We start from the raw sequence: 25,726 nt of genomic DNA on the forward strand, positions 1-25,726 counted from the left end.
GAGGTGGCTGCAGATCATGTCATCCTTAGTGGCCCAGAGGACTCCAGACCGAATGCCTCAGCTAACCTATGCTGCATTGCCTCCCTGATCCTGCAAAGCCTGCAGAAGGATCCTTGTATTCAGTGGATCAAGGAGAGGGATCATTACTGGTTGGCAACTCTCCTTGATCCATGTTACAAGGGTAAGATTGCAGACCTTATCTTGCCATCGCAGAGAATGAAACATCTTCCGGAGGCCTTGCAGAAAGTTCTGTGCAAAGCGTTCCCAGAGACTGGGAGGTTACAAATTACTGGTCCTGGACAACGTGTTGCTGAGGCTTCGGTCAGTCACAGAAGGAGCAGTGGAAAAGGTGGCCTTCTGATCGATGCGTTTAGACAATTTTTTAGTCCGCAGCCCCAAGGTATGATCAGTTCCAGCAACCATCGCCAGCGTCTGATTTACATGGTGCAGGAATACCTAGGGGCAAGATCAGACTTGGACATCTTTCCCACCGAAAATCCTGTGGCTTACTGGGTCTTGAGGATGGATCACTGGCCAGAGCTTGCACAGTATGCAAATGAGCTACTGGCCTGTCCTGCATCCAGCGTTCTTTCGGAATGCACATTCAGTGCTGCTGGTGGCTTTGTAACTGATCACAGGATGCGCCTGTCCACTGACTTGGTTGATCGACTGACCTTCATAAAAATTAATCAGTCTTGGATCACCATCAGCTATCAAGCACCTGAAGCTGATGTAACCAAATAATTTTTTTTGAAATGTCAGATCCCTTCAAGACTGCCTATGCTGATGCTGAGTGACTATCCTGTTATGCTGAGTGACTATCCTCTTCCTCCTCAATGATCCTGCTGATTGTTTGGAAGAACATTTTTGGTTCTGGGCGCCGCCACCAGTGGCTAAGGCCCAATTTTTCTGCCCCTGTTCAACAGACGCATGTAATTACAATTCTTGATATAATATTTCACAGCAGAGCCCATTCCAGCGCCCACCAAGAGTAACTGTGAGGACTTACAGTGGTATGGTATCAGCACCACCACCACCAAAAGCCCAATTTTTCTACCACTGTTCAACAATGGCATGTAATTACCATTCTTGATATAATAGTTCCTAGCAGGGCGTTCCAGGGCCCACCAAGAGTCACTTTGAGGGCTTACAGTGTTGTGGCAACAGCAACACCTTAGGCCCAAATTTCTGCAGAGCATATAGGGCAGGACCCTACTTTTAAACATCCAACTTACAAACCTCCCCTATTTGCAAACGGAAGGAGACAACAGGAAGTGAGATGAAATCTCCTCTCCACTGATGCTGTATCCCAATCCTTGTTTTACTAAAAACCCCAAATTTTCAAAAAACATTGGTCATTGGGACAGAAAGTGAGGTGAAATCTTCTGAAGAGGTGCACAGAGAGAAAAAAATGTTACAGGGGTGATAACTCTTCCCTATGTTTCCCAAAAAGCTTAAAAATCGATTTTTTGACTGGCGCTACACCTTAAAAATGTACCAGTTCAAAATTACAAACAGATTCTACTTAACAACAAACCTACACAGTACCCGTCTTGTTTGCACCACCTGTATACTGCTGTGAGTATATAGGGCCTGGGGGCCCCACACCTTTTTTTAAATTTGGGTATGGGGTTCCCCTCAATAGCCGTACAAGACCCAAATGGCTGGTAATGGGCAGGGGGGGCTACCCATGCTATTTTTCTCAATGATTTTCATCCATATTGCCGGGACAAAACATTACATTAAAAGCTCAAGCAGTTTTAAATGACTTTTTTCCCTTAGAAATTTCATTTTGTGCAGGGACTGCACAACACGGAAAACACTTGCCACTTCACAGACACCCCCCAGGCATGATATTTAAAGTAATATTTCACTTTAAGCGTCATTAAAAACAGTGCTCCCGAAAAAACGTCTGTCTTTAAAACTTTTTTTGCATTTATACATGTCCCCTGGGGCAGGAGCCGGGTCCCCAAACCCTTTTTAGGACACTTGGATATTAGCCTTTAAAATTAGCACTTTCGATTTCGAACGTTCGAGTCCCATAAACTTTAATGGGGTTCTAAAGTTCACACAAATTTTCGGTTCATTCACAGGTTCTGGTGCGAACCGAACCGGGGGTTGTTCGGCTCATATATAGTTAGAACCAGAAGAGATGATGTGCATTTGTAATTGCTATGATCTTCCTCCTGAATTACCATGAATTACCATGCAGACTGTTGCTCCTCCTCTGCTCAACTCCTGCAGAGTATTACTTCCAAGAATTCCGCATTCTTTACCGTGTAAAGGATGAGGACATCACTCTTGACCATGTAAGAGTAATGTTCTCAGAACTTCTCTCCTCCTGCACAAAGCTTATCCTGTAGTTCTCCTCCCGCACAAAATGTATCTTGCCGTAAAGTAATGTCACATCTTCTTCTAGACCCACTCTGAATAATTCTTCAAGTCAGCTCTGTTTGCTCACTGCTACTAGGCCAGAGGCCTGCAGCACCTCTCCCCCCGGAGGCCTAGTAGTTTAAAAGCATTTGATGGATGGTGTACTGTTCCCAGCCAGCCCAACTTGCAAATCCTGTGCCTTCAGGCCACATCGATTTGACACATCCACAGTCTCTCCTCTGATCCAGGATCACCGTGTAAATGATGAAGACTTTGCTAATGACCGTGTAGAGGCACATGCAGCCCTCTACTGTGTTAACATTCACCGACTTCTCTCTGCCACGAGTCCTTGATGAAGAACTTGACCAGCCCATACATTCCGATAGCTTCACCTGCCCTTCCAGGAGTTCTTTATCAACGACTGCGCGATGATAAAGACACTGCCAATGACCGTGTAGAGGTAAAGTTCCCTCACAGATTCTCCCTGGGCCTCCTCCTGCAATCGGTAGACCCCCCCCCCCCAGATGGGGGTGCCCTCCTGCTGCTGTCTAGTGTGTCATCCTCTATTTCACTCAGCCGACAATCCTCCTCCCAGTGGCATGTTACCTCAGCTTATATAGTAGGCCTGCCCCCTACCAATACCAGATGGGGATTGGTCAGGGCTCTCACACAAGCTGCCTGCCACTCCAGTCCTAGGCCCTGCCCCTCTTCCAGAACATTCTCCCTGGATGCAGGGGAGGTGCCTCAGAACTAGAGCACAGGTGCCCACACCCACTGCTACTCTGACAACTCTCAGCCCCCAGATCAAAACTTACAGGCCTAGCTAGCACCTACCTATTGGTAGAGGGTGTTATATTCACCCCGCACCAAAATCACAGCTGTCCTCAGCTGTGGAAAACAAATTTCCAAAACAATACCTCCTGGGCCCAGGAGTAAAGTCATCCCATATGATTTGGTTGGATGGGGAAAGGGTGACAACTTGGACAGGGGTTTTGCCTAAATTTGCCTGTGCTGACAGTCTAACCAGTAAAAAATCTATTACTAGGACCTATCTATTGGTAGAGGGTGCTACATTTAATATTATATGGTTTTGATAAATCTAAAGGAAAGGGGACAGAGACAACAAAAGCACATTCTTTATTAGGGTGGAGTAGGAGTTGAAATGTCTTAGTGACACTCTCTGCTTTAATTTCTTATCCTGGTGTCACTGGGTTAGGAAGTAATGTAAAATCTCCCCAATGAGGGAACAGACATCAATGAAATATGAAAGGAGGTCTAACTTATCCATGCTATTGTAAAATCAAGAAAAGGTTTTGTCTGCTGTTGGCTTTAATTATGGCACAAAATTATATGCAAACAAAAAGTAATTCTATAGGTAATTGCAACATCTTTAACCGCTTGTGGACCAGCCACCGGCAGGTTGGTTCCGCTGCGCGAAATCACGTTATACTACGTGATCTCGCAGGGCTTGCATAGCAGGTGCGCCGCAAGCTACGTGAGTCGGATCATGGATCCCACGGACTCGATGTCCACGGGGATACCTGCGATCATCTCACGGAGGAGAAGAATGGGGAGATGCTAATGTAAACAAGCATCTCCCTGTTCTGCCTAGTGCCACTGCCACTGATCATAGCTCCCTGTGATCGGGATCATGGTCAGTGATGTGTCACACACAGCCCCCCCCCCCCACAGGTAGAATCACTCCCTAGGACACACTTAAGACCTACAATGCCACCTAGTGACAATGCCACCTAGTGTTAACCCCTTCAATGCCAGTCACATTTACACAGTAATCAATGCAATTTTAATCCCATAGATCGCTGTATAAATGTGAATGGTCCCAGAAATGTGCCAAAATTGTCCGATCTGTCCGCCATAATGTTGCAGTCATGATAAAAATTGCAGATCGCTGCCATTACTAGTAAAAAAAAAAATATTAATAAAAAATGCCATAAAACTATCCCTTATTTTTGTAGACACGATAACTTTTGCGCACACCAATCAATAAATGCTTATTGGCCTAAATTGAGGAAAAAAAAATTTTTTGTATATTTTTGGGGGATATTTATTATAGCAAAAAGTAAAAAATATTGTTTTTCAAAACTGTCGCTTTTTTTTGTTTATAGCGCAAAAAATAAAAACCGCAGGTGATCAAATGCCACCAAAAGAAAGCTCTATTTGTGGGAAAGAAAGGATGTCATATTTGTTTGGGAGCCACGCCGCAGGACCGCTCAATTGTCAGTTAAAGCGACGCAGTGCCGAATCGCAAAAAGTGCTCTGGTCTTTGGCCAGCCAAATCCTCCGGGGCTGAAGTGGTTAAGTATAAAAAAGAGGTATGGGTGGTGCTGCCAAATATTGGTTTACTAAATAGTATTTGCTAACTGCGATTTATTTTACCAAAAATATGTAGAAGAATACCTATTGGCCTAAACTGAGGAAAAAAAATTGTTTTTTTTGTATATTTTTTGGGGATATTTATTATAGAAAAAAGTAAAAAATATTGCTTTTCAAAATTGTCGCTTTTTTTTGTTTATAGCGCAAAAAATAAAAACCGCAGAGGTGATCAAATGCCACCAAAAGAAAGCTCTATTTGTGCGAAAGAAAGCATGTCATATTTGTTCGTTTGGGAGCCATGTCGCACGACCGCTCAATTGTCAGGTAAAGCGACGCAGTGCCGAATCGCAAAAAGTGCTCTGGTCTTTGGCCAGCCAAATCCTCCGGGGCTGAAGTGGTTAAGTATAAAAAAGAGGTATAGGTGGTGCTGCCAAATATTGGTTTATTAAATAGTATTTGGCAGCGCCACTCATACCTCTCTTTTATACTCAATTTGTATGCAATCTGGCAGGCCCTTGCACTACATGGTTTTGGGAAATCTGGGGACAAAAATCAGCAGAAAATCTAATAGTGTGTATGGGGCTTTACCCATATATACTTTACCCATGGGTGGGGGAATAGGGGTAAGGCAGCAGCCAGATTATAGATTCATAGCATGGAATTAATACCCAGTCTCCAATTGTGACATCTTTATCAGTATTTCAGATCATCTTATGTTATGTTTAACCACTTAGGGCCGTAAGAATTTGCCTCCTTAATGACCAGGCAATTTTTTGCGATATACGGCACAGTGTCGCTTTAACTGACAATTGCGCGGTCATGCAACGCTATACCCAAACAAAATTTATGTCCTTTTTTTCCACAAATAGAGCTTTCTTTTGGTGGTATTTGATCACCTCTGCAGTTTTATTTTTGTGCTATAAACAAAAAAAGAGCAAACAAAAAGCAACAATTTTGAAAAAAAAAAGCAATATTTTTTAAGTTTTGGTATAATAAATATCCTACAAAAAAGTGGTTTGGTTTGCGCAAAAGCTATAGCGTCTACAAAATAGGGGATATATTTATGGATATATTTATGGCATTTTTATTATTTTTTTAACTAGAAATGGCAGTGATCTGTGATTTTTAGCAGGACTATGACATTTTGGCAGACAGATCGGATGCTTTTGACCCTTTTTTGGGACCATTGACATTTATACAGCGATCAGAGCTAAAAATACCACAATTACTGTTTAAATGTTACTGGCAGGGAAGGGGTTAACACTAGGGGGCAATCAAGGGGTTAACTGTGTTATCTAGGGAGTGTTTCTAACTGTGAGAGGATGGGACTGCCTGAGGAGGAGACCGATCGCTGTTCCTAAACAGTAGGAACAGAAGATCTGTCTTTCCTCTCTGACAGAATGGAGGTCTGTCTATTTACTTTGACAAATTTCCATTCTGTCTCTGTCAGGATAGATCACGGGTGGCCGGCAGGCATCGTGCCCATCGGCCACGCGCATTGGCTCCGGCATCGTGCCACCTACAGCTCTTAAAGTACCCAAATTACAGCTACGGTGATTTGCCCAGGGGAGCCAACCTGCCGCAGTATAACTGCGACGACTTCCTTAAGGGGTTAAATACATTACATAAACAGACACCATACTGTATATGAAGGCTTTATATAGAATTATATATATATAACAGGTAAGCACAGACATTAATATGATACTCACTTTCCCTTTCGACAAATGACAAGACTGTAATGCTTGTTCCACTCTCTTCCTGTCTGCAGGAAACATCTGGAAAATACTGTCCAAGAGAAAGACAGAGGAACCATGATTTGAAGATAATTGTCTGTTTTAGAGTAAATTATTTCTTTACTAGCAGAAAGAGCTGGTTAATTTAACTCTGCAAGAAGTGAAAAAATGTATCCCTGTTACAGATGTACAATAACCCTGTTCAATGCATCTTCTCGAAATTGGATGATTTATGATGGAAGCAAAGGGGTTGATTTACTAAAACTAGAGTGTGCAAAATTTGGTGTAACTCAGATTTTGCACTCTCCATCTTTAGTAAATCAACTCCAGTAGTATGTCTATGCTGGCCAAAGCAACCGACCAGACCCCAGCTCTTATTTTCCCATCACTGAGTTGAGTAAAGTGATATTACTGAAACAGATTTTTCAGCAAAAATGAATAATTTCCCTTCTCCAAAATGTCATCAAAATAAACCTCACATCATGCCCTGCAGTCTTCTTAGGCAAAAATCTCCCACAAAGTTTATATCACACAGCTTTGTTATTTCTAACAGAATTAATTAGTAACTGTGTCAATACTAATGCTGCCATGGTTTGTTAAATACGCTTAGTTAAATAAGCAAAAGGTCAGTGTAATGCCACATACACACGACTAGGGATGAGCTTCGTGTTCGAGTCGAACGTATGTTCGACTCGAACATCGGCTGTTCGCCCGTTCAGGGAATTCCGAACGCTATGGGCCGTTCGCGCCAAATTCGTGTGGCGCTCACGGCCCACAATGCACTGCAGTGGCGCAGTGCATTGCTGGCTCATGATTGGCCAAGCATGCACTGTGACCCTGCATGCTTGGCCAATCACAGCGCCGGCAGCGAGGAGAGCCATGATTGGCCACAGGCAGAATGCCTGTGGCCAATCATAGCTCAGGCTGTGCAGTACACGTCCCACACTATATAAGGCCGCCAGCGCGGCGGCCTTGTGTAGTGTGTTGGCGTCTGTAGCAGTTAGTGGGTGTTCTGTGTACCGTCAACACAGTATACACCGATCGTTATCGGCCGATTTTTCGTTCTTGCTCTTCTGTAGTGGTTGTTGTCTGCGTGCACTGACCGCAGTATACACCGCTATATTCACCTATATAGCTAGCGATATATCTATCTTTTATAATAGAGCTTTCAGTCAGTGTTAGGAGATTGTGCGTGCTGTCTGCGTGCTCTGAACCTAGTATACACCGCTATATACACCTATATAGCTAACTATCTTGCTCGTTTTAAATAGAGCTTTCAGTCAGTGTTAGGAGATTGTGCTTGCTGTCTGCGTGCTCTGAACGCAGTATACACCGCTATATCCACCTATATAGCTAACTTTCTTGCTCGTTTTAAATAGAGCTTTCAGTCAGTGTTAGGAGATTGTGCATGCTGTCTGCGTGCTCTGAACGCAGTATACACCGCTATATCCACCTATATAGCTAACTATCTTGCTCGTTTTAAATAGAGCTTTCAGTCAGTGTTAGGACATTGTGCGTGCTGTCTGCGTGCTCTGAACGCAGTATACACCGCTATATACACCTATATAGCTAACTATGTTGCTCGTTTTAAATAGAGCTTTCAGTCAGTGTTAGGAGATTGTGCGTGCTGTCTGCGTGCTCTGAACGCAGTATACACCGCTATATCCACCTATATAGCAAACTATCTTTTTTAACTTTAAATTCTCTTTATTTGTTTTTATTCTATCATACAAATTTTCATACTACAAAACCACAATATAGACATAAAACAGTAGAATTAAATTAAACAATTATCTTCCATACTTTCTACCTTAATTTATGCCATGATTTCTTATATACTTGCATATTACACCCCTTTACCTCCCATCCCCCCCCCCCACCTCAACATTTCTTTCATACCAGGTTAGTCACTATCTCCTTTGTTCTACCTCCAAGTGTTTCACTCCACAGTGCTTAACTGAACTTATCCTTTTCCTCTTCTACTGTTATTGGTCAAGCGGATACCCTATTTCATTCAGCCAAGGTCTCCATATTTTCTCGAACCCTCTGAGATTTCTCCTATGTATATATACGGTCTTCTCCCTCCACACTAGATCATTAATGACCTGGGTCCATTCAACCAGAAGAGGTGCCCTCTCGGACTGCCATTTCTGTGCTATCAATTTACGTGCTTGAAATAAGCAGTGTATAACTGCAAGTGTAGTATTCTTCTGTTCCCCCAAGCTTCCCCTATGTCCTAATATACAAGTTTTAGGGTCCAGATCCAACTTAGTCCCAAATATCCTATTTATAGTTTCAACTATTCCTTCCCAATACTGAAACAGCTTTGGGCACCTCCACATCATGTGTATGAGATCTCCAAAGCCTTGAAATCTAGGGCAATTGGCGTCTGTCCTGTTTCCAAACGAGTACAACCTCTTGGGGGTGAAATAAGCCCTATATACCAACATCAAGTGTGATACTTTTTGTGATGGAGAAAACGATATCACATATGTGTGCTCTGAACCCAGTATACACCGCTATATCCACCTATATAGCTAACTAACTACTTCTACCACTGTTCAACAATGGCATGTAAGAGTCACATTGAGGGCTTACAATGTTGTGGCAAAACCAACACCTTGTTCCATCATTTCTGGAGAGCATATAGGGCAGGCCCCTACTTTCAAACATCCAACTTACAAACATCTCCTACTTGCAAACGGAAGGAGACAACAGCAAGTGAGATGAAAAAAGACGGATGGCAAAACAAATTATACAGGGGTGATAACCCTTCCCTATGTTTTCCAAAAAGCTTAAAAAATTTTTTTTTGACTGGAGCTACACTTTAAAAATGTACCAGTTGAAAATTACAAACAGATTCAACTTACCGTATATACTCGAGTATAAGCCGAGATTTTCAGCCTCTTTTTTGAGGCTGAAAGTGCCCCCCTCGGCTTATACTCGAGTCATCGCTGTCTGCCCGCTCGATCAGCGTGTCGAGCAGACAGACAGCGGCCATTCTATAATTTAAAAGCCGCGCCTCTGGCTCCGCCTTCGCCTGTGATAGGCGGAACACTGAATTTCCCAGCAGCCTGTGTTCCGCCTATCACGGGCATCGTCTCATCCTCGTACTACGGACGAGGATGAGACGATGCCCGTGATAGGCGGAACACAGGCTGCTGGGAAATTGAGTGTTCCGCCTATCACGGACATCCGATAGGCGGAACAGCAGTCAGTGGGAAATTGAGTGTTCCGCCTATCACCGACGGAGGCGCGGCTTTTGAATCCTAGAATGGCCGCCGACGAAGAGCTGAAGGACGGAGGCTCGGCTCGGGACGGGACGGGCCGGGACGGGACGCAGGCTGGACGGGACGCAGGCTGGACGGGACGCAGGCTGGACGGGACGCAGGCTGGACGGACACAGGCAGGCTGGACACAGGTAGGCTGCACGGACACACACACACACACACACACACACACACACACACACACACACACGGATGCATGGACACACACACACACACACACACGGATGCATGGACACACACACACACACACACGGATGCATGGACACACACACAGGGATGGATGGACCCACAGGGATGGACGGACACACAGGGATGGACAGGCATGTCTCACCCTCGGCTTATACACGAGTCAATAATTTTTTCCAGTTTTTTGGGGGTAAATTGGGGGCCTCGGCTTATATTCGGGTCGGCCTATACTCGAGTATATACGGTAACACAACAAACCTACACAGTCCCTGTCTTGTTTGCACCGCCTGTATACTGCTGTTCTGAGTATATAGGGCCTGGGGGCCACACGTATTTCCTTTTTTTAATATGGGTACGGGGTTCCCCTTAATATGCGTACAAGACCCAAAGGGGCTGGTAATGGGCAGGGAGGGCTACCCATGCCATTTTTCTCAATGATTTTCAACCATATTGCAGGAACCAGATATAACATTAAAACCGCAAGCAGTTTTAAATGACGTTATTTCCGTTAAATGTCATTTTGTGCAGGGACTGTTCTAAACACGGGAAACACGTGGCACTTCACAGGCATACTACAGACACCCCCCAAGCACGATATTTAAAGGAATATTTAACTTTTTTTTTTTTACTTTAATCGTCATTAAAATCAGTGCTCCCGCCAAAACAGACATTTTTAAAAACATTTTAGGCATTGACCCATGTCCCCTGGGGCAGGAGCCAGGTCCCCAAACCCTTTTTAGGACAGCATCTTGCATATTAGACATTAAAATTAGCACTTTCAATTTCGAACGTTTGAGTCCCATAGACTTCAATGGGGTTCTATAGTTCGTACGAATTTGGGGTCCGTTCGAAAGTTCTGGTGCGAACCGAACTGGGGGGGTGTTCGGCTCATCCCTACACACGACCAGACTTTCCGGCAGACACGGTCCGACGGTCTTCCCGACGGACTTTCGGCGGAGTTCTGACAGACTTTCCGAATGAACGGACTTGGCCACACATAATCACACCAAAGTCTGACGAATTTGAACGTGATGACATACGACCGGACTAGAATAAGGAAGTTCATAGCCAGTAGCCAATAGCTGCCCTAGCGTTGATTTTCGTCCATCGGACTAGCATACAGATGAGAGGATTTCTCCATAAGAACTGGGTCTCGTAGAGTTCCTGCGGAAAAATTTGAAACATGTTCTATTTCTAAAGTCCATCAGATTTTTGGACAGCAAAGGTCTCATGGAGCCCACACACGATCAAATTGTCTGATGGATTTGCTCTGTCGGACCTTTGCTGTCGAAAAGTCCTGTCATGTGTACGCGGCATAAGTGTTAGCTCCATTACAGTTGGTGTAACATTGGAGTTAGTTTGCATTAGGGTTCCTCAATATCTGAAGTCATGCTACCAGATAACAGGCCTAGGACACTTGAAAAGAGCTTTTCCATCCCTCAGGGTTCATTTAAAGTCTATTCTCCCCAAACAACAAAAAGATAAAAAAATTAAAAATAAATAAAATGCGAACAGTTCTAACTCTAATGCATTTTATTAAAATGGCAAAATTCCCAATGCCTAGTTTCATTTGTTCCTATCCTGTGTGTGTCAGACCTAGAGAATACTTGTATACTGTGTATCACTTCAGTGTACAGTCACCTTTTTTGATTATTGAGAACACACAGAAATCACAATTCTTTCTTTACTATACAGAACGCTATAAGATAATTGTTGTTACGCAACAATGCTACTTTGCAGACTTCACATAGTAAGCCAGCCCACTGCTTTCTATCCGGGTGTTATGTGTCACTTACTTTCGCACAGGAATCTTTCCCTCTGCATTTAGCTGAAGTGTAAGCCTTACATGTCTACACAAAAAAAAAAAAAAAATAGATCACAAAAAGTTTAAAAATACACAAACCATTTAAAATATTTAGTACAAGTTAATAAATGTATTTTATTGGTTACATATGAATTAGTCAGAATAGGAATTGTGGGAAAACATTAAAAATCATTGCTGTCTGCACTTGAAGCTCAGGTGGTCAATTGATGGTGGATAGGCATGCAGGTATCACCATCACAGATAGAAATGGTTCATGGAGCACTGTTCCTTTAAGGAGTGAACTGATGTGATGATGAACAGAATAAAGTGAATAAACAAAATTTCTACCAAAGTGTTCAAACAGAATATGTGTGTGTGTGAACAAATATGATAACTTGGTAATGCAAATAACAAATTATCATAACAAGTACATTATTCAAAATGTCAACGTGCAAAAAATATTGAAAAAAAAATTCAGTGTATAAAAGTGAGGTTGAATTGAAAAATTTCAAATCCATAAAAAATCCATACACTTAATAAAGGGTCTCCATTTTATGGATTAAAAATTTTGTTTATTCACTTTATTCTGTTCATCATCATATCAATTCACCATGTAAAGGAACAGCGCACCATGAACCATTTCTATTACTTTATCCCTTCCAAGATTTGAGTTGCCGCAGTTCCATACCAGACTAGGGCAGAGATATATTTTTATGTATATCACCCTTAAGATGTCAGTCTTCAGAACCCTGCAGAGTTCTCTATATACTGGCAATGTAGGCTCTGCCAATCAGCGAGGCTGATGTGATTGAAGGGCAGGTTGGATAGGAACTAAGTGCCTCCTCATTGCCTTATTTCAAGGAAAAACAATGACAGGACAGGTTTTCTGCCCAGTTATTATTCATCCCCAGCGTTCTCAAAAGCAGGTGTATATCTAATACAAATAGCAGTTTGTAGGTATGGAGGTAGTAGTTAATTTTAAGATAAATAGGGGTACATGACCTCCAGGCCCTTGTGTAAATTCTACTTTACCCTTACTTCAAAGTAGTATATCCAGCCATCTCCAACAATCACCTTCAACCACCTTCCTTCTGAGATTATTCCTACATTTCTCTGTGGTTCAAGCTCTCTTTTTACTTTTCCCTGCCTTTCATTAACAGCAGAGATACAGATCTGAGACGGAACAGTCCAGCATGTAATAAAGATTAAAGCAAAGACTAGTCTTTTTAGGCCTATCTTAAAAAAATGCATTAATTCACTCTCAGATACTATGCAACTGTTAGAATACTGTTAGTGTCTAGCCAGATCAAGTCATCTCCTAAAGGCAAAAAGAAAAGTGCTATCTTTATCTTATTTTATTATTTATTAATTCCTTGAGTGAGTCACATGTGAAACATGTGTGTGCAAGAGCTTCAGCAGTAGGAGAGATGTTTCCATACCATCCATGTTTCCATACCATCTTCCCAGAAAATTTTTAAGCAGGTTAAATTAGTTAGTTGGGTGGGGAGGGTTCTTTGGTCTTTTGGGAAGTTCTTCTGGCTCTAGCCTACTAATCCTGTGAAATTAATATGGGACAGTGGCTCGGTACATGAAGTCCCCCAAGAGAGGCCCACTGACGAAGCTAAGGAATATCATAAGTAGAGCCCAGGGTTAGAAAGCTGAGAGTAAACTTGAGGTCCAAGGCCTGCATCAGGTCTTGTGCCCGTAAGGGAAGGAGACGGAGAACAACACCCACGAGAAACAGAAGGATATTTCACATTACTAGCTGGATGTAACGTCATCAGAATCTGGGATTCGCCCAAAAGACACTGGAAGAATTCAAAGGGGTGTAATGCAAGTAACCAGCACATATAGTCTACCAAAGGGTATGGGATATGAAGACATTGGTATGGAGTTGGAGAAGTCTGGAGACAAAAGTAGTTACTATGGGTAACAGAAGTTTAACAAGCAGCCTGTCTATAGCGTGTACCTGATATGGGTGGAATGGCCTTTAGAAGCAAGGGAGATGTTGATGGCACTCCTTCCGGTAGCGGTCTGACTCCGTTAGCTTTGGGAGTGGATCTTTGGGAGTGGATTTGCACTGTAGAGGCTTCCATGCTTCCATCAAGGCTACAATTTCCAGCTGTCTAAACGGCCCCCAATGGATCATACATCACAGAGATTCAGGCGGCAGTGTTGTGCCTTTGATGGACGTGCCATCCACTGAGCATTATGCAAGTTTATTTTTTACTGGAAACTTGCCATTTTATAATAAATTAATGCTGCACTAGGACTGGCCTGGCACTTCTCTCTTTTTTCTCCTTTCTTTCTATTTTGCAGTCCTCGGGTCCCCAGCCTGTGCCTGAAACAACCTCGTCATAATCTGCAGCTGTCACACCAGAGACTCATTCTAAGGGCTCACCCCCCTGAACATTTTTTTAAAAATTTACTTTGTAACTCTCAGAACTTTTATTCATACTTACATATATACACACATATATATTTTTATGATGCCGCTTTCCTATCACTAACGAGACCCCAGAGTGTGTGCGATATTAACCACTCTTTTTAACTATTAGGCATTTCAGCACTGAGTTTCACACAAGTTTTTATGTGTGTTTTTGTATTTTTTTGAATTATCAATCAGCTGCTGCAACTGAAGGGCTCTAATGAGAAACGTTGCAGGGTCTGTATCACTTTAGACTTGATTTCCCTTTGAGAGTATCTGACCAAAAATTACATTTCTGTTGTAGGGGATACTCAAAATCTGATTTGTATCTTATTGTAGACTTCTGGGAAAATCAGTAAGTCAATCACACAAGCAAGAAATTAAATTTCTGGTGTTCTTTACACCATCTATGTACAGAACGCTTCCAGGTAGCCATATTGCATTGCATTTTCAGAAAATTACAGAGCTGCATATTGAAAAGGAAAGGTCATTTTAATTAACATTCAATTACAATGACTTGTGTCACAATTGTATATTCTATTTTATATTTTTTTATATGCTAATGTTTTTTTTTTAATGAAAGTGGAGTTTCCCTTTAAGGCTAGTGTCTCTTTTCTGTTGTAATTGTCCAAAAAAAGTAGAGAGGCAGGAAGTGGGCAGAGAGTGAAGTATGAGACCCTGCACAGCTGCTGTCTTTTTTCAGTGATGTTTGGTCATACATTTACATTGCAGAAGTGCTGGTGAGAAGTGCAGAATGTTTCATAATGAAAAGTCAAAGGGAACCAACACTTACATTTTCTCATAAAAGGCGTAGCGTGAAGCATTGCTTAGAAGGGGGTTTTTAACTATTGCCAGAATGTCAGTGGCCCAGTCCTGCAAAAGAAACATGAATTACACAAAATAAATATGCAATTTGTGAATATAGATAAAGCATACCATGATTTACTATCACAATCCCAAAACTAGTGATTACAATCTTAGCAAAAAACACTGTTTGTATTAATAAATATTTTATAATTTATAATATAAATAATAATTTATAATTTGAATTATTTTACTGACTTCTAAATGGCAAAGTGAGGTGGATATGTAACATAATGTTCTTTTCTGTAACGTCATCCAGTCACTAGTTTTATAGTCACGGACCTCACGGTCAGTGCTGCCACATGCCTGGTTGTTGGAGATCCCTCTAAACATCCATAGACCATACGTGTTTACAAATCCACAATCCTTATATTTAATGTTATTGCATCAGATCAGCTTAGAGTTTCATCCTGATTGTTTACTACAGGTTACTTTATTTTGTGTCAGCATTGCTTTCTGCTATTTATTGGATAGGCCTGCCAATGGAGCCTAACCAGGCCTGTCTTTGGGGTATCCTCTAAAACTTTTTTAGGTCCCAACAATCCCATAACTTGATTTGTTGCTGATTGATTGTTCCAGAAAGTTATTACAGGGAAGTTATTTTCAGTATTCTTCTCCACACCAACTAACATTGGCATTTGTCCCAGTTTCACAGAAAAGGGGCGATTAATGCCCTTGCATGTTTAAAGATGTAAATTCCAGGGGGCATATGCTTTATTACACCCCAGTGCTCCATTTTATATATAACACGTCCAACAGCCCACAAAGAGAGTAAATCAGCTCAGCCCACATTGCCAGAGGCTCTGGGCCATGTGTCTCACAAGATGGCAGCAGTAGTATCTGCAACTGAAGATAAAATGGAATTTTTAAATATATATAGAAATATTTAAAGGAAGCCTCAAAACCTCTGGATGAGGCCATACTACCTCCACAGAATTAGTTGCTGAATTCCAAGGCCTAAGAGGCCTTAAGACTACTTTACAAAAGCCCTGAATAAGGTCTCCAAATAAATGTATATGCAACTCAACGAAATTCGAAATGATGGCACCCACACATCAGATTTGGAAATGAACCATAATGATATCACCACATACGTGGAAGGACATGAAAAGGAAGTTGAGAGATTGAGCTAAACAAACTTGCTGTTTCAGCTTGAAGAGCTTGTGGGCAAAATCCCTGTGGATCATCTTGAATTTTATAACATTCATAGGGCTTTAATAACAAAAAACCCAGAGGGACCCTCTTGTGACACATTTGTTTGTTTCCATTATGTTTGCACTAATTGACAATTATTGCAAGCAGAAAAAGACAGCAAAGTCCTGGAATTTCAAGGCTACAGTTATCAGTTGTTTGAAGACCTCTCTCCAGCAACAATTTTCAAATGGCAAGAGTTCAAGTTTATCCTGTAGATCCTAGTCTCATCAAATATGCTACTTGTAAGGTTTTATGTTTAAAGTTCTATTCCTCTACAGACTAATTCCTTACAACATTTACGGGCTGTGCGCTCGAAGATAGACTACGCTTCACCAAGGTCATTTAGCCTACCTATTTTGCAATTACCTGTATTATACAAGTGCTTTCCAGCTCAAGTCTTGCTTCCTATTTACTCTTGGTCCCACCATTGAAGCTTTATCATTTTGGTGGATATCGGTGGCCTTCCCCCCATCTCCTGTTGCTGGAAGACTGCTGAAGTGCAATGGGCCCAGGTACAAATTAAATGTAACACAAATGTATAGAAAACCTTCACACTTGCCCCCTCACCCCATTAAATAAACACACTTACAACCATTAGGTTGGAAAGGACAAGGCCACAGCTTTATTAAAATCCAACACATAACATGTGAACGCTTTTAAACCGGTGCCAGTCACAGTTGTACTGTGAGCACGCAATTCCAAAAGGGGGCCTGTCCTTACCATAAGTGCTGGACAGGCTGCCTACTTCCAATTTCCATCAAGGGCATAGCCCATTACAGCCACTGTTAAGCTGGCAAGGTCAAGAAACTACCACCCGCCTGTCAGTGTCTAATTGACAGGTGCCCCACCGCAGCCAGCACCTGTTCCACACCATGCTGAAGGCCAAGGTTAAAGATAACCAAACCAATATCATTAAGGTGAACGCCATCCGATCTCACCAGATCATCATTAGCACCCTCCAAATCCTTGTGCCGAATCACAAACCCCAGATCTGCCGAAAAAACTTGGCGACCTGGGCGTTAACCTTGTGACGGAAGCGTTCCATGCAGGGGCCCAGTATCTCCTGGGATCATAGCAAGCGAGGCACGATTTCAGAACAGATGAGAACCAAGTCGGTATAGGCTGCATAACACTGGGCGATGTGTCGCTTGATAGGGGAGATTAAGTCAACGAAACATCTATAACCCATGTCATTCCCTCCAGCATGAAGAATCAAGATGATAGGGCCGGAAGAACCTGGGGCCAGTGTAACCCACGGTGTCCAAGCCAGCGGATCCTGGCGAGATCATAGGTGAAACCCAAATTCTTCCCGTAGCTCCGTACTTCCAACCAACGAGCATCCCAATAGAGGAAGGAATCTCCAACTATCCAGATTAGAGCCGGGTAACAACTGTTGCATGGAGGTAGAGCTGAAGAAGGGCGACCAGCAGCAGATCCAGGTGGAACATCTCGTGCAGAAACGACCGTGGTAGGGGCGGGCAGGGGCCCATGATGTCCATCTCCTAGAGGAATAGTGGCACCTGGCGAGGCAGGAGGGTGATGATGGAAGGAGAGGTCCAGGGGCGGGGGTCCGACCACCGATCCTGAGGAGCCTGGGTGGCCAAAGACAGCAGTCAAGCATCCACAACTGTAGACTCCAGACAGAGTACTCGTGGCAGGTCCAGCTGACATCCTGGGACTGGAGTAGGAATCTCCCGCCCTGCTGGATGCAGGGAGACGAGCCATGCAGCAGACCGAGGCTGGGCTATAGTGGCAGGCAGCCCATGGGAATCTGCCGCCTAGCCAAGCGCAGGGAGGTGCGGGTATGCAGGGATCCACAATGAGGGAAGGGCAGCCGGAGCAGCTCGGCCATCTCCCGCCCAGCTGGGCACAGGGAGATGCTGATGTACAGGAGTCAGCTGGAAGGGGTAGGTGGCAGGTACAGAGTGGCCGTCTCTCGCTCAGCCGGGCGCAGGGAGAACTGGGCAGTCACAAGATAGAAACAATGGGTGGGCAGCGTGGGATGCATTGTGATTGCCCACCCAGCCGGGTGCATGGAGAAGCGGAGCAGACAGCACAGACTGGGCAGAGTGGACTAGCACATTCAAATCTCCCACCCTGCTAGGCGCAGGGAGAGAATGAGCACAATGCATTGTGCACTGGGGGCAACAATAACTCAAAAGAAGATTCAGTGTCAGTTTCCACATTCTTTGGGCCATCTTCCACGGGAATCCCTAGACGGAGAAGCAAACAAGGAGGTAACGGTAAGCCCAAATAAAACCAGCAGCACCTTTGGGGGTCAGTGCTACATAGGGTTAACTGTCTCTGTTGTCATGAAACGTTTGTCTTTAGTCTTATGTTTGCACCATTTTCTAATGGAATATGACTCCAAATGACTATGTATGTATCTCTATTTTATTCTGACTTGAATTGAGTAAAAACATATTAACCACTTCCCACCTGGCCAATGCATATATACGGCCGGGTGGGAGCCGTCTACTCCTGATAGGACGTTCAGGAACGTCATTCAGGAGTAGCGGGATCGCGCGCGCGCGTGCCCGCGCGCGTGCCCGCGCAGCGGCGCGATCCCGATGTGCTCGTGTCACCCGGACACGGCACATCTCAGATCGGCAGGAGGGCTCTGTGATTGGCCCTCCTGATCACATGACGGCCGTGTCCAATCACGGCCGTCATGTGATGTAAACAAACAGCCGGTTGCTAGGCAATCGGCTCTCCTCTCCTCACATGGAAGTCACCGCTGAGGAGAGGAGAGCAGAACGCTGCAGCCGGCTGATGATCAGTGAGTATGGGCTGCTTTTTACAGCTTTTTACTCACTGATCATCAGTGTAGTGTAAACACACAACACACCACACAGTACAAACACAGTCCCCACATATGTCCCCAAAACACACATGTCCCCAAAACATACATGTCCCCAAATAATAAAAACACATGTCCCTAATAATAAAAACATGTCCCCCACATATGTCCCACTAAAATCACATGTCCCAATGATTATCTGCACACATATGTACGTGATCACCTGCACACATATGTACATGATCATTTGCGTACATATGTCCGTGATCACACAAACCAATTATTATACACTTAACGGAATTTTTTTTACCAAAAACATGTAGCAGAATACATTTTGGCTTAAATTTATGACAAAATTTGATTTTATTGGATTTCTTTTCAAATAGAAAAAAGAAAATATTGTTTTTTTTCCAAATTTCCGCTTTTTTTGCGCTTATATCGCAAAAAAAAAAAAACGGAGTCGTGAATAAATACCACCAAAATAAAGCTCTATTTGTGCGAACAAAATGATAACAATTTCATTTGGGTAAAGTGTAGCATGACCGCGCAATTGTCACTGAAAGCGCTAGAGCGCTGAAAGCTGAAAATTGGGCTGGGAAGGAAGGGGGTGAAAGTGCCCTGTATTGTAGTGGTTAAAAAATAAGAAGTGAATTCCCACTCAGAATAGAAAAAAAAGTCAGAAGAATATGTTAATCAGGCACGATTCATGAGTCAAAATAGCCAATTTTTGTAAAATTATTAAATAGTTCTGGGTTACAGTATTTAAAAAGCTTCTAGGTTTGCTAGGCTAGTGTTTGGTATTGCAAATGTAAAGCTGGCCATACATAGAGCGAATTTTAGCTGGTTCCTGATAAACTGGCTGAAATTGCTCAGTGGGCGGCCCTGTCAGCACCCAGCTCTCAGAATACAATAGGCACAACAGCAAATTCATTTATCCACACTGTATAGCATGGATGAAGGAATCTTTACACAGAAATATAAAACATGAATATATGGCTTGTTTATACCATTTGAAAAGCCCAATGTTTTGCTAGCTGGCCTAAGTAGAGAGTGGCAAGATAGTGGGTCACTGTCTGTCACATGTATTATTTTTTTTTTCCACATTAGGTTTGAAAAGGCAACCATCAATGTGTCGGATGCAGCATCAACTGTGGCTGTCATTATGTGATATATAGAGGGCGCTATAAAGTGACTAATTAATTTAGAAGCAACAATAGAAATCTGAATAATCATGCACATGTGAACAGTGTAAAAAAAAAAACAACGAAAAGGTTAATGACACAATAGACTCAAACTATCGTAACAAAGAAAATATTAGATGTAGTCTCAAATAGACAGTTCATAGTAGTCTGAAAAAAATGAAAATTCTTCTGTGTAAAACATTCTTGCAACAAAGTAGTGGGAAATCCTTCACCAACAACACCATAAATGATGACCAACGTGTGCTAAGTAATGGATCTGCTTACCAAATAGATTAGACTTCTTTACTTAAAAAGAAAGTCAAATACCGCTTTGGCAGGGTAATGCCTGCTCGCATATGTGGACTGTGAGATGTGAAAAAAAACTTCCTCCCCAGAGTTTAAACATGGGCTATATGGAAAACACAATAGAGATCCATAGCGTAATTTATTAAAAGAGTAAAACATACAAGAAAAGCCAAAAGGCTGCTTACATTTATGAGTGCCCAAACTCAGCACTGGGGCTGCTAGCTCGTCTGTGCTGTGAAAGTGTATGGACGTCTGACTTCTACCTCCGTGGTCGGCGTGCGATCCACCAGCCAGATGAGACAACCAAAGGGACCAGATATGACATAGGATAACGTGACCAGGCAGCAGTCCGACGTACATTTTGTAATAACGTCTTCAGGAAGCTTGCCTGGCCACTAAGGAAACAAGATATTTATAGTGGTTTCTCCACAATAGGGGTGTGATTAATTCGTTTGAGAAGGGAAAATTTATTAGTGCAGCCGCTGTGCCGGTTTACATTGCTTCTTAGCCTGTAACCGATCAATGCACAAACTAAGTATCAAACTTGACAATGCGATGGTGGCCATGTCAATGAGACCGAAGTTATGTATGTAGGAAATATATATAAATGCTTTTTGACAACAATAATGGAACATATAACAAAGTATTTATGCATCAACAAAGATACAAACATACCAGAATATATGGCTTGTTTATAACATTTGAAAAGCCCAATGTTTTGCTAGCTGGCATAAGCAGAGAGTGGCAAGATAGTGTGCAGGGCGTGGCCTAACTCCGGACGAAGATGGATGCCTAATCCCTGAGCTCCAGCACCCGGGAGAACAATCTACCTCAATCAGGGCTAATCCAAAGTCATCCACGCCAGGGATCAGCGGATCGGAGCTCCCCATCGCCTCAGGCACTGATGGAGCATCAGCAGCAGCCGCCAGTTAGCATCCCGGCGATGTTCCGCACATCGCACGGTTAAGGCCCCAAAGCCGCGGCCTCGCCTAAGACGTCCATGCCGCCCGGCGGCTCCACGACGATCGCGGACACCGCGAATGGAGCCAACGGTCCACAGAGACAAGAATCTCTCCAGCCCCAATCGTTCAGCCTAGCAGACCTTCAGGCCAACCTTCAAGCTATGTCTATGGACATAAAAGCCTCCTTTTCCGCTGCCATCAATGAAATAAGAGCTGACATACAAGGCATAGCAGCAAGAACTGGAGCAATGGAGCAGGCCTCAGCCCATCAGGCAGAAGCAATAAGGCAAGTACAAAAAAACGCTGACATACATCTAAATCACATTATAGATATGCACCGCCGCATTGAAGATTTGGACAATAGGGGGAGGAGACACAATATTAGAATCAGAGGTGTCCCAGAAATGACTGATCAAAACCCAGTAGAGCAGACTGCTGCTGCACTATTTAATGACATCCTTGACAGACCCCCTGACTCCCCTATTGAATTTGAAAGGATCCACAGAGCTCTGCGGCCCAGAGGTAGAGATGATGATCCACCTAGAGACATAATTTGTTGCCTGGTCAATTTCCCTTTGAAGGAAGCGATTCTTAAAAAAGCGAGGGAAAAAGGCAGAATCATCTTTAATGGAAATGACATTAAACTGTACCAAGACCTATCAAATATCACGTTACAGCAACGCAAAGCCTTACGCCCGATCACAGAACAGCTGCGCACCAGAGGCATTCCATACAGGTGGAAATTCCCCTTTTGCCTATCTGCCACGTGGAGAGGCCACACAGCGCTGTTGCGCACACCAGAAGACCTACAGTCATTTACCGAAGCTCTGGATCTCCCCAGAATTGAAGAACCGGACTGGTATAGCTCCTTCACACCGAGCGAATCGTGGATAGCGATTTCCAACAACCTCACTCCAAGAACCCAAAGAAATAGAGACCGTCGCCGCAGATCTCCGTCTCCGCACTACAACAGAAGAAATGCTTTCCAAAGAAGCCCCGGAATCTCCCCACCCAGACGCAGAGACCGCATAGATCACCGAGATCACCGAGAACAAATGGACACTTGATCTCATACCCTCCATGATAAGTCAAACCTTTAGAAGTTCTCATAAAATGTGACTTTGCCTACTCTGCGCTTCTAATACCCTATACAGTTTTCTTTCTTCCTCCGCTCTGTTCTCACCTTTTTTTCTGTTCACCTTTTTCCCCTCTGTTTTCTATCTTATAACTCCCTCCCTCCTGCAAAGAAGGACATTTCAAGGAAAACATGGTAAGAGATTTTGTGAGAGGAATGAAGGGCTGGAGAGGGGTCGCGAAAGAGTATGAGGGATACATTTCCTCTATGCCTACCTGCTTTGATCCATACAGACCTGATTTATGTATAGATAATCTCACAAAGTTAGCCCATTAGCACCCCCCACCCCCCCCAGTGTTGACATTTTGAGGCACTATAGTAATGAGCATCTTCTTTACTGTAACATAGTTTTTAAACATCCCTGATCAACCAAGTTGTAGATCACTTAATCATTCTTTAAAGATATGGTGCAACGCCAAGGGAGGAGGGGGGGAAGGGGAGAATAGAGTGGGGAAGAGTAAAAAGTTAGAATTTTAATATTCTTCAAGCTACTTCAATGTTTTAACAGATAGTCTTGTTGTTGCTTTGATCGTAATTACAATTTGGGGTCAAAGTCACAAAATGCCACTTTTCTGGCTTTCTAAAGTTAACATACTTATTGTTTAGGACACAGCCTACTTGCTAGGCCTTTACATAATATAGAATGTTCGTATGTGTGTGTTCTCAATACTATAGATATGTCTATCTAGGTAATAGAAATGAGTATAAGATGATCAAGATACATGCATTGTTGATGCGGGTTAAAATAGTTTAAAGTTCAGAATTCTTGTAGAGTTGTTATTTATGGCGATACGACTGAGGGAGATCTCCTCCCCCTCAGAAGGTCGACGGTATATATTTTAGTAGTCGGATTGCAACCAATCTTTCACCCTCCTATATTCCGCTAGGAGAGACACATTGTTGGTATACGGTTCTTAGTATAAGGTACACCTGACACTAACCTCTCATAGGTTAGACAAAATGCCTTTTACCAATGGTTAATCAACCACTCCACTAGATTTCTGCAGACACTCGAAATACTTTATTGTCTCTTTCAAGCTATATGTCTTGGTACACCCTCACTGTTTCTGCCCTGTCGTGGCTCTTTGTTTATACATTAAGGGCTAAAATATAGTAACCCACCCATGAAACTTCCTAATGGATAATAGGCCTAATACCACCTACTACCCTGGCCCAGTCTATCAATAAGACGCCCTAATCTAATTAAGCACTATCTCAATTGACTTCTCCCGAGTGCAGGAAGTTATTCCAAAGCAAGAAGAGAAATCTTACAAAGAAAAAAGAAAGAAAGAAACTAATAAGAGAGAAGAGGGAAAACTTCCTTCTTCTTAGTATACCGCTAATCATTTAAGCACTCACAAGCATCCATTGACCCCTGAGTGGTCCCCGTTCTCACACAAAGGGCAACCACCTTTGCTCTTTGAACAAACCGGATCCCTAATAGGGTAGACTAGCAGGTCTATTTCTACCCCCGGTCTAATCCCCTTCACTCATCCCTCCCCCCCACCCCTTTCACCCTCTACCCCCCCCCCCCCCCCCCCCGTTCTTTTTTTTTTTTTAAACAATCCCATTCACCTAGAAGTATACACCCAAACTCTAAAGATGACTAACTGTAAACAAAATACTACCCCACTAATGATCAAACTTCTCTCGATTAATGCCAAAGGACTTAACATACCTGAAAAAAGGACCAAATTACTCAACGAAGAAACACACTTCAAAACCGAAAAATTCCCGAAACTACAAGACAAAAGATTCCCATATGCCTACCATGCCACAAACCCCGAAGGGAAAACAAAAGGGGTCTCAATTTTGATCTCCAAACAGACAACATTCCAACTCCAAGACTCTATGACTGATCCTGGAGGCAGATTTATATTTTTAAAAGGTAAACTTGGCCATCACCCCATCACTATTGCAAATATATATGCTCCAAACTCTAAACAGGTAGCCTTTTTCCGTAAAATCAAAGACCTACTAACGACATTCGCGTCTGGTATTCTCATCCTAGGGGGAGACTTTAACATCCCGCTAAACCCCGCAATAGACACCTCGAGTGGAGCATCGAGTCTTCCATATAGAGCATTAAAACAAATTAAAATTCAGCTACAAAACCTTATGCTACACGACTCCTGGAGAACTCTCAATCCCCAAGCCAAGGACTTCACATTCTTTTCCAGCGTTCATCAAAAATATTCAAGAATAGACTACTTCTTTATGACACAATCAGACCTATCCCTCTTGACTAACAGTACTATCGAACCAATGACCATTTCAGACCATCACCCAATCACCATGACTCTAACCTTCCCTGAAAAAAACACTAGCACAAAAACATGGAGACTGAACACCTCCATATTGAAAGATCCCAAAGATATTTCAGAGTTTAACGAAACACTAAAAGATTACTTCGCACGTAATGATAACGGAGAAACCTCATCAATCACACAGTGGGAGGCACACAAATGTGTTATTAGAGGAGAATTTATAAAAAAAACTAGCCAAAATAAAGAGAGAAAAACAATCCAAAATAAATTCATTGATAGCGCTTATCCATAATCTTGAAACAACACATAAAAGAACTATTGCAATCTCAACATTTGAGGAGCTTACAAACGCGAGGAAACTACTCGCAGATGAACTAAATATCAAAACCAAAAGGCAATATATCTTAAGACACAAGATATACTATGAGCAAGGAAACAAGAGTGGGAGACTGCTCGCTAAAGCAGTACAAAACAAAAAAATCTCAGCAACAATCCACCAAATAATGGACAAACAAGGCAAATTACAATCCTCGAATGTGGAGATTGCAAAACAATTCGAATTATATTATCAGTCTCTTTATAATATCCCTTCCAATCCCAAGAGTCCGCTAAATTCAGACCTAAGAGCCAACCTTATCCAAGAATTTCTAAGTAAATATAGCCCACCCCGAATATCAGACGATACTGCCCAGAAACTTGAAGAACCGATCTCTGGCACGGAGTTAGACAAAGCTATAAAAGAAATGAAAATAGGGAAAGCCCCAGGCCCTGATGGATTACCCCTACAATATTACAAGACTTTCATCGACATACTAAAACCTCAATTTCTGAAATCATTTCAATCTCTACACTCCGAGAAACAGCCC

At 42.8% G+C, this 25,726-nt stretch overlaps 1 protein-coding gene across 2 annotated transcripts in view; it reads right to left on the minus strand.

Annotated features, from left to right (window-relative positions):
* Window positions 1-25,726, minus strand: part of PLCB2 (phospholipase C beta 2) — a 384,423-nt gene that overhangs the window by 177,372 nt on the left and 181,325 nt on the right. For both annotated transcript variants that reach the window (XM_077464867.1, XM_077464866.1), the window contains exons 5-7: window positions 14,945-15,024; window positions 11,716-11,769; window positions 6,420-6,495 (exon numbers count right to left, since the gene is read on the minus strand). In XM_077464867.1, the coding sequence (XP_077320993.1) occupies window positions 6,420-6,495; window positions 11,716-11,769; window positions 14,945-15,024 (210 nt within the window). The remainder of the gene's footprint in view (window positions 1-6,419; window positions 6,496-11,715; window positions 11,770-14,944; window positions 15,025-25,726) is intronic.

This window comes from Lithobates pipiens, unplaced genomic scaffold (assembly GCF_037356315.1).
Source record: "Lithobates pipiens isolate NorthernLeopardFrog02 unplaced genomic scaffold, aLitPip1_a1.2 Scaffold_30, whole genome shotgun sequence".
In the NCBI taxonomy this organism is placed as follows: Eukaryota; Metazoa; Chordata; class Amphibia; order Anura; family Ranidae; genus Lithobates; species Lithobates pipiens.